At 56.6% G+C, this 9326-nt stretch overlaps 1 protein-coding gene across 1 annotated transcript; it reads left to right on the forward strand.

Moving 5' to 3' along the window:
• The first annotated feature begins 760 nt into the window (after positions 1–760).
• On the forward strand, positions 761–4863 carry Neurod2 (neuronal differentiation 2). Its single transcript, XM_047545572.1, has 2 exons — positions 761–952; positions 2067–4863. The coding sequence occupies exon 2, from the start codon at positions 2072–2074 to the stop codon at positions 3218–3220; it is 1149 nt and encodes a 382-aa protein (XP_047401528.1). The 5' UTR covers positions 761–952; positions 2067–2071; the 3' UTR covers positions 3221–4863.
• The last annotated feature ends 4463 nt before the right edge of the window (positions 4864–9326 follow it).

Consider the following 9326-nt stretch of genomic DNA (forward strand, 5'->3'; position numbering starts at 1 on the left):
AAACTCCACAGACACACACGCATGAACCCGCAGACACACACACGCCCTTGCAGAGGCACAGACATCCAGGCAAATCTTTCCCTTTCTCTGTCTTTCCCTTGGTTTGAATTTCGTTCAGCCACATATGTTGTGTGTGCGTGAGGGTGGGTGGGGGAGGGGTAGACAGGGATGAGGGATGGCATAGTGCCAACATCTACCTATGGGGCTTGGGCCAGGGACACCCCCCACGCCCACCCTTGAAGGGGGCCTCAGCTGTCCCTTTGTGGTGGAGGGGACTCTCCTGGGGAGTGGGGGCAAGCACCGAGGTCCCTTCTCCATACCCCAAGGTCTGGTCCTGACCCACCTTGGGGACCTGCAGGGGAGGAAATGGACAGAGCAAGACCCTAGAGGGAGCACAGAATCGTTGGTCACCACAAACGCCCAATTTCCAGGCTTGCCCCCCATTGTTCCCATGTGGGGGTCTCTATATCTGAGGGGGGCAACTCCTCCCACCTCCCTCTCAATCCCTGCTTTCCCTGCGTTGGGCGGGGAGGGGAGGGCGGCAGAGATATTTATTTATTTCCTTTATTTATTTAATTTTTTTTTTTTTTTTTTTTTTTTTTTTTTTGGAGTAGAGAGTGACAGATGGCGGCGGGTCCCGGGGGAGCCGGCTCTCCCCCAATGCAGACGCATGCCAATCACCGTCTCTCATGTGATAGCTGCTGCCCGTGACGTGCCAAGCCCATATGGCCTGGCATAGAGGCTGGTACCCCGCCTGGTAGAGATGCCACACTCGCTCCGCGGTTCGCATGGCGCTCTGAAGACGCCGGCGCCCGCCGCCTTGAGGAGCCGCTGCCCCCGCTCCCTGAAGATGGGGGAACAATGAAATAAGCGAGAAGATTCCTCTTCTCCCCCCTCTCTCTCTTACCCCCTCCCCCCCTCCCCTTCCCTCTCCCCTTGACTCCTCTCCGAGGTAAGTTGTCCGAGAGGGAGCTGGATCTGACCCGCCGACTGGGAGGGGGGAGGGCGGCTGCTTCGGCCGACATGAGAGTCCCCAAATCCCCCCTTCCTGGGATGATACCCCCTCATCGGGTGGGCATCGGAGGCGCCTCCGGTTCTTTCTCCCCTAGGGGCTGCAGCTCAGGGGGCTGCGGAGGGAGGCGTTTCTGTCTGCGATGGGCTTGGTGGGGGGAAAAGGCAGGATCATGGGAGGCACGAAGAGGCCGAGTTGAGAAGCCCCCCCGTGGTTGTCCCAAAGGAACCTGCGACCTTTCCCCACCACCCCAAAAAGAGAAGCAAACAAACAAATTTGGATTTTTTCCCATCGATCCCGAAATACAACGAGATCTGGAGAGCTGTGTGGGAGGGAGGCGGTTTGAAGGGGGGAAGGGGGTCCCTGACCGCGGGGGAGACGGACGGGGCTCTCTTCTCTGCCTCCTCGCCACGCCGGGGTTCTTCAGTCCTCGCCGCCCAGAGCCGGCTCCAGGAGCTGGGGACGCTACGGCTAGAGGAGACGATCCTCCCGCCTCTGGAATTGGGGCTGCGGGGATGGGGGCCGAACCGGGGGCGGCGCGCGGCCAACTTGCAAATTGGATTAGGGAGCGTGGGGGTGAGAGGCACGGGAGGGGTGGGGAGCCAGGCCGGGGCCCCGGCCGCGGGACCGAGGAGAGGGGCAGCTGTCCCCACCCGCGGCCGCCCAGACACTCTCCACCGCCGGGAGAGAACAGGCTTTCAGGGCGAGCGTGCCGCCTCCCCTGAAGAAGATATTTGGTCCCTTAAGCCCGTACCGGATCCCCCTCTCTGACCCTGGGAAGAACCCGGCGCGGGGAACTGCCCCCCATGCAAGAGAGGGGCGGAGCCGGGGCCCAGTGCTGGGAAGAGGGCCTGGGCCGACATCCCCCGCCGGCGACCGGGCAGGGCTGGGCCGGCTCTGGGCGGGGCAGGTGGAGGAAGTAGGCATCCAGGCCCTCTGGGCAAGAACCTGCAGGAGAGTTGGGGGTGGAGGCGGTTGGGGGGCCGTCGTGACCCCAGCGCGCCCCTCACTCTGTGCTGTCTGTCTCCCCTTCCCGCCCCCGGGGCGCCCTCAGGCACCATGCTGACCCGCCTGTTCAGCGAGCCCGGCCTCCTCTCGGACGTGCCCAAATTCGCCAGCTGGGGCGACGGCGACGACGACGAGCCGAGGAGCGACAAGGGCGACGCGCCGCCGCAACCCCCGCCTGCGCCTGGGCCGGGGGCTCCGGGGCCCGCCCGGGCCGCCAAACCAGTCCCCCTGCGTGGAGAAGAGGTACCAGAGGCCACGTTGGCGGAGGTCAAGGAGGAAGGCGAGCTGGGGGGCGAGGAGGAGGAGGAAGAGGAGGAGGAAGAAGGACTGGACGAGACGGAGGGCGAACGGCCCAAGAAGCGCGGGCCCAAGAAACGCAAGATGACCAAGGCGCGCCTGGAGCGTTCCAAGCTGCGGCGGCAGAAGGCGAACGCGCGGGAGCGCAACCGCATGCACGACCTGAACGCAGCGCTGGACAACCTGCGGAAGGTGGTGCCCTGCTACTCCAAGACGCAAAAGCTGTCCAAGATCGAGACGCTCCGCCTAGCCAAGAACTATATCTGGGCGCTCTCCGAGATCTTGCGCTCCGGAAAGCGGCCCGACCTGGTGTCCTACGTGCAGACTCTGTGCAAGGGTCTGTCGCAGCCCACCACCAATCTGGTAGCTGGCTGCCTGCAGCTCAACTCACGCAACTTCCTCACGGAGCAGGGCGCCGACGGCGCGGGCCGCTTCCACGGCTCCGGCGGCCCGTTCGCCATGCACCCCTACCCTTACCCGTGCTCGCGCCTGGCGGGCGCACAGTGCCAGGCAGCCGGCGGCCTGGGCGGCGGCGCGGCGCACGCCCTGCGGACCCACGGCTACTGCGCCGCCTATGAGACGCTGTATGCAGCGGCCGGAGGTGGTGGCGCGAGCCCGGACTACAACAGCTCCGAATACGAGGGCCCGCTCAGTCCCCCGCTCTGTCTCAATGGCAACTTCTCACTCAAGCAGGACTCGTCGCCCGACCACGAGAAGAGCTACCACTACTCTATGCACTACTCGGCGCTGCCCGGCTCGCGGCCCACTGGCCACGGGCTGGTCTTTGGCTCGTCTGCCGTGCGCGGGGGCGTACACTCGGAGAATCTCTTGTCTTACGATATGCACCTTCACCACGACCGGGGCCCCATGTATGAGGAGCTCAATGCGTTTTTCCATAACTGAGACCTCGCGCCAGTTCTTTTCTTTTTCTTTTGCCTTTGCCCGTCCCCCTGCCCCAGCCCTCTCCGACCGCAGGGGCACCCCCATCAACCCGGGCGGCGCTGGGCGCAGGGAGCGGGCCGCCGGTCCTGCCGCTCTTCTGGGCAGAGCCGTCTCTTGCCTATAGTTGGCCCGTCCCAGGGGCCTCGCTTCCCCCAGGGGACTCGCCTTCTCTCTCCCCAAAGGGTTCCCTCCTTCTCTCTCCTAGGGAGTGCTTCTCCAGGGACCTCTCTCCGGGCCCTCCCTGGAGATCCCCCCACTCCCAATAACTTCACTTAGGTTTTCTCCTCCCCTCCTCCCTGCAGGCCCAAAGGCGTTGGTAAGGGGGCAGCTGAGCTGTGGGACGCGGTTTTCCCCTGTCATCATTATTATTTTAAAAACAGACACCAAGATGCCGAGGCCCGAAAGGAGCTGGGCGCCCCCTCTTTCTTGAAGAGGGCAGAAGTCAGGGCGCCTTCGCCTCCAACCCCGAGTTTTGTAATTTTAATTTTGGCGGGAGGGGATGTGGATTGAGAGGAAAGAAAGGCCAAGACAATTTGTAACTAGAATCCATTTTCCCTTTTCCTTTTTTTTAAACAAAACAAACATACAAAAAAATTTTAAAAAATTTAAAAAAAAAAAAAAAAAAAAGAGGCGACGGAGGCCGAACGCAGAGTCCGGATCGGAGAGAAAAAGCAGTAAGAACTTTTAGAAGCAATAAAAGGCAAAAAATACTACTACCAATAATAAAAAGACACAAATATCTATGCAAGGAGGTTCTGACTGAGCCTAGCGGCCCGGCCCGGTCCCGGGATGCCCCTCCCTGTCGGTTGGCCGCCCCGCCCAAGCGCGGATCTGTGCACTTTGGTGAAATGGGGGCCCGCGCCGCCCCCTCCCCCTCCCCAGGTTCTTACAATCAGTGACTCGGAGATTTGGGGCCCCAGTGCCACTGCCCTCCCCCGCCCCGTCCCCGTTGTGCGTCATACTGTTTTTTAAAACCTGTTTCCAAATTTGTATGGAATGGCAAACTGTTGGGGGGTCGGTTTGGGGAGGGAGGGTTTGCATGAGAGACACACACACGCACACCACACCGCACGCACACGCAGGCCCAGCGCGGGCGTCCGGGGACAAGGAGGTGAGCTTGTTGGCTCCTCCTCCCCGCAGGCACTTCCGTCCGCTCTTGGGGTTAGGCGGAGGGGAAGGTGACCTGGGGGTAGCCCCCGCCCTGTCCCGACAGTGCCTCAGTGGGCGCCAAGCGCCCGGCGAAATCCGGTGGCTGGAGAGGGTTTTTTGTTTTGTTTTGTTTTGTTTTGTTTGTCCTAGGCGTCCTCCTGGCTTTTGCAGGCGGGTGGGCGGGGAGGTTTGAGGGCTCCTACTTGGAGGTTTCCCCCCAAAGGGGCAAAAGGTGAACCTCTCCCCACCAGAGGCAGGGGATCAGGCATCCAAACACACGATGCAAAAATGCAAACCCACAGGCGACACACCCACACACTCACCCACACACTTACACGCAATTTTACCTTCCTCTTGTAGCGAAGATGAAACTCCCGTCGGACACCCGAAGTGCATTGCGTGTTTCTGTTCAGTTTAATGACGATTAATAAATATTTATGTAAATGAGATGCAAAGATGGACCCGGTTTCTCACGGTGGCCTCCTTTTATGGGGAGAGGGGAATTTGAACTGGGGCTGGGATGACGGAGGCAGTGTCAAGTGACAATGCAGAAACCAGAGAGAGGGGACCCTGGACGTATCTGGGTGGAATTTCCGCACTACAGTCCCACACATACATTTAAAGAGCACAGAAACAGCTATTTTGGCTGCCCCTTGCAGCCCCACCCGATCCAGACTCACAGCGGCCAGGCACAAAACACCGGGCGATCTGACTTAGACTTTTTGATCCCAGAATACCCACAGGTACCTCCTTGGGAAAAAAAAAAAAAAAAAAAAAAAAAAAAAAAAAAAAAAACTTTCATCACTGAAAAATGATCAAGGTAGGAAATGCCAGTCATTTTACAATCCTGAGCTCACTGTTGCAAAAACAAGTGCATACAGATAAAGGGGAACCATTTGAGCCCATCAGGGATACTTTTAAGTTAAAAAAATTATAAGGTCATGAGGATAAAATTTTAATGAGGAAATCCCTTTTCTACCTTAAATCTGTGTTTCAGTGCATTCAGAGGAATCTACTATTTTGACTTCAGGAATGTTGACATTTTGTGGGGAGTAGAGGAAATTGGAGGGACACTCCAGAGGTCTGTGAGGTGACTGAGGTCACCTGGAAAAATGGAGCTTCACTTAACCGTGAGCTCCCTGGAACAGGGCAAAAGAACTTTCTCACACACACAACTGAGGAGCCTCCTTCCTCCAGTTTTAGTTCTGGACAGTTCTCAATGGGTTGAGGTTGGATGGAGGGCACTGGGGAACACCTCCTGCTCAGACAGAGTGGTCTCACGGTTCTCTTTCTCAGAGCCTCAGACAGACGCACAGGCACCTCTGCACAGACTTCCTGAAAGAATCTCTTCCCCTCCTCTTCCCCTTCCTCAGACTCCAGTGCCCACCAGAGCCCTAAAATATTCAGAGAGGAGTCTGAGTTCCAAAAACACCCATCCTAAAGCCAGAGCACACTTAGTAGTCCCTCAAAGGAGTTATTTTATTTTTCCAAAAGCACTGTCACTCTTTTTAGGACTGAAATGAGGTTGTAATGTTGTTGAGGATTGAGTTCAGTTATGCTAAAGCCTTTTAAGGGTTGGGTCCCAGAATGAGGTCTCCTTGACAGAAGCAGGAGAGGAAAAGGTAGATGAAGAAAGCTCTAATGTCAAAGGGTGGGTCTGATTATGCTGAACTGGGGCTCAGAGGCTCCCCTAAATGTCCACCCTCAACCTCTTAGTTTTCAGAGGATAGATGATGCTCTCCTGGTGATCGCCAGGCAGCTATCCAGGAAGCAAGAGGGGGGCAGGAGCTGTCCAGTTTAGAGTGCTGGCCCTTGTCTAGCATCTCTCCTGGCGACCAAGGGAGGCCTGTGCCTGGTCCTGGGGAGCCTCACTGCATGTGGCCCTTCCCAGTGCTGGACCAGAATTCTCCCCCCAGTTTTCAGAGACTTTCAAGGAATTATTTCAAAATTTCATCATCTTCTCTGAAATTATCTCTGGAGCAACTCTCCAGAGTGAGATTGCAGGTTGGGCCTTTGTCAGCAGGTTTTGTTCCCATTGATGGCTAACAGAATTTTACAAACCTCTGGATCATCCCCATTCTTGGGAGAAAGGAGTTGGCCCATCTTCCTTATCCTCCACTTGTAGTGAGGAGTGTGGAGCAAGTTGCATACCCCAGACCCTAACCTGAAGAAGTCCGGTCTGCGCATGACATAGGGCATAGCCTGGCAGGGGCAAGTGGAAAGAAAATTAACTCGGTCCCCTTCCCAAGGTCTGAGTCTTATCTTGCCCTGGAAACAAGGTTAATTGGGCTTCTCTCCACTCAGCTGGTTTCCCAGAACTCACTCTGAACTCTGGGGCTGGGCAGGATTCAGGTGGCTTGGGGCTGGAAGCAAAGAATCCCTCCACGTGTCTCCCCTGGCCAGACCTCAGACTTCTGCTCTTCCAGCTACCCCACACTGCTCAGTTCTGTTTTTGAAGTCAAATTCCAGCCCCTTTGGAGAGGTGTTAGTGACTCCTGGGCCACTGTGACTCTAGGACTCCAGTTGCACTGGGTAGGGGCACAGGGGCCCCTTTTGTGGCAAGGATCCTGAGTTCCTTACTTCTTGTGAATCTGTTGTCCACACCAGCTGCCCCTTTCTTGATTCCTGACCCTTCCCCCCACACTCCTTGCACTCTGGCTGAGCTCCATCCTCCCATCACCCCCCTCCCCAACACTTAACTTCCCTGGTGAGATGGTGAGATGAGCAGGAGAAGAAGATGTGCACGGACACACAGCCCCAAATGCCCCTTGCATATCTCTTTCTCTTGCTAGCTCTCCCGCTTGCCCGCACACACCCAGAGAAGCTCCATGAACAGAAGGAGGGGGGAGGTAGAAAGGGGTTTTCATGGTGTTGGGGGGGGGGCGGCAGGAGAAGAAGGCACCAGGAGGACGCCCTTCTTGCCCTAGCCAGAGCAGCAGGATCTCCTAGCAGTCACCATCCAGCTAAGCTCAAGCCCTGGGCTATGAACCCACGGCTGGAGCCAGGTTCAATCAGGAGGGCATCTTCCCCTTGGTTTTCCAGCCCCCATCCCATGTCCAGTATTTGGAAAATGACAGAGAAATAGATATCTCTCAGTCCAAGCCATTTGCCCATCTGGCAGGAAAAGGAAGGAAAGTCATTGCTGCCTCTCCCCTTACCGTTTAATTCCATTCCAGCCATGACCAGGACAGTGAGCCACCGTTACACAGTGAAACTCTGATCCGATTTCATCACCCACGGAAACAACCTGCTAAAATACCGGGAGAAGCCGAGCCCTAAGAGGGTCAGCAACAGGGAAGCCAGGTACTCCACCAGGTTGTGCTTGCTTCTGTTTTTCCCTTTCACGCGCAAATCCACAAGCCAGTAAATTTGGGATTTGGGGGCAGAGGTCAGATATTTCGTTCTCTTTTGCACAACCTTTGCTTCTTCCACTTCTCCAGAATCTTTAATAGGAAGTCACCTGCTCCTAGGGGATTCCATTGATTTCAGGGGGCATCATGATTAAGGATGATTACAGGTTTCCCAATTTAGTTCTAAAGGAAGATAGAAAGAGGCAGCACAGATCCACTCTTGTCCTTGACCTCCACACCCAAGCTTCCATGTGACAGTAGAGAAGCAACCCAGGACTTCACTCTGATCTACTCAATGTGCCCAAAGGAGGAAGCTGCTTCTTTGAGGGAAATGGGAGGGAGCAGAAGAGTCTCCACTGTCTGAACAGGCTTCCTAGCTCACAGCCCGACTCATTTTTACTTTCCTCTGGGCTGGAGCACCCATAGGCCCAGAGTGGAGGTGACACCTGAATTATGAGAAACCTTGAAATCCTGCCCTGGTTCCAAATCCTGAAGTGGTTTCTACCTTTCTGTACTGCATCTTTAAAAAAATCCGTCACAAAGTTTTCCTAGTGAGAAGTGGTAAGAATGGATGCAGCCACCTTGGGGCCTGGGAAGGGTTGTTCTGCTCTTGAAACTTTCTCCACCTAATGCACTGGGGTAGCAGCACTGGCCCTGGAAACAAAGGTGGGAGAAGGTGGCCAATCCAGGGCTGGGTTCACCAGTAGGAGGGCATCGGGTATTTTCAAGGGGAGATGCCAGAGTTGGGTTATCCTAGCCCCCTAGTTCTGGGAGAAGCTAAGTTGCATTGAAGGGAAGGAACAGGGTATCCCTAGTTGCCAACCTGGCCAAGGGAGCTGAGACACAGCCCTGAGCGGAGAATGCCCAGATGTGCGCCCAGGTATGGTTCTGGTGCTGCCAACTCTCTTGTAAGCTCCAACTCAGGAGTGCAATGCGGGCTCTCCTCGGGCTGACTGGGGCTATGGAGTTCCACACTAGGAGTGTGTGCCTGGTGTTTGGTTATTCCTTCCTTTCCTTCCCTCTGCCCCCTCTCCCGCCCTATTCCTCTTTTTTGGAATTAATTGAATTAGGGACGGGTCTTTCTGGGGCGCTCCCGCCTCCTGCCTGAGGCTGCGCTGGCCAGGAGGCCAAGGCTGAGAGGTCAGGTCCCGCCCGGGATGCAGGAGCCCCCAACCCCTTTGGGGACCCGCGTGCCAGTTCCTACCCTCAGCCAAGTCTTTGCCAAGGGCACAGCTGGGCGGGGTCTGGGCAGTCCGCCCGGCTTGGGACATCTGTTCTCGACAGAGTCGTATTAAAGGCGAGGGGTGGGGGTAGGGGGCTCAGAACCAACTCCTCAAGTCCAGGCCCATGCCCACTTTCTCGACCGCAGGCAGAGGCGGGAAAGGCCACCGGTCTTACATAGTTTTTTTTCCTTCTTCTTCTTCTCCCTGGGGAACAGCGCAAGAATTGGGGTGGGGGGCGGTGGGGCTTTCTCTTTCCCTTCATCTCAACCTTTTCCAATCAGATGCCACATCGGGCCTCACTCCTGCAGGACAGCAGGGTACTCCTGCCCCTCCCGAGCTGTCGGG

This window comes from Sciurus carolinensis, chromosome 3 (genome assembly GCF_902686445.1).
Source record: "Sciurus carolinensis chromosome 3, mSciCar1.2, whole genome shotgun sequence".
Classification (NCBI taxonomy): domain Eukaryota; kingdom Metazoa; phylum Chordata; class Mammalia; order Rodentia; family Sciuridae; genus Sciurus; species Sciurus carolinensis.

Bases quoted from the DNA above. Each gene is read 5' to 3' on its own strand.
- Neurod2 (XM_047545572.1), top strand. From the start codon at position 2,072: ATGCTGACCCGCCTGTTCAGCGAGCCCGGCCTCCTCTCGGACGTGCCC.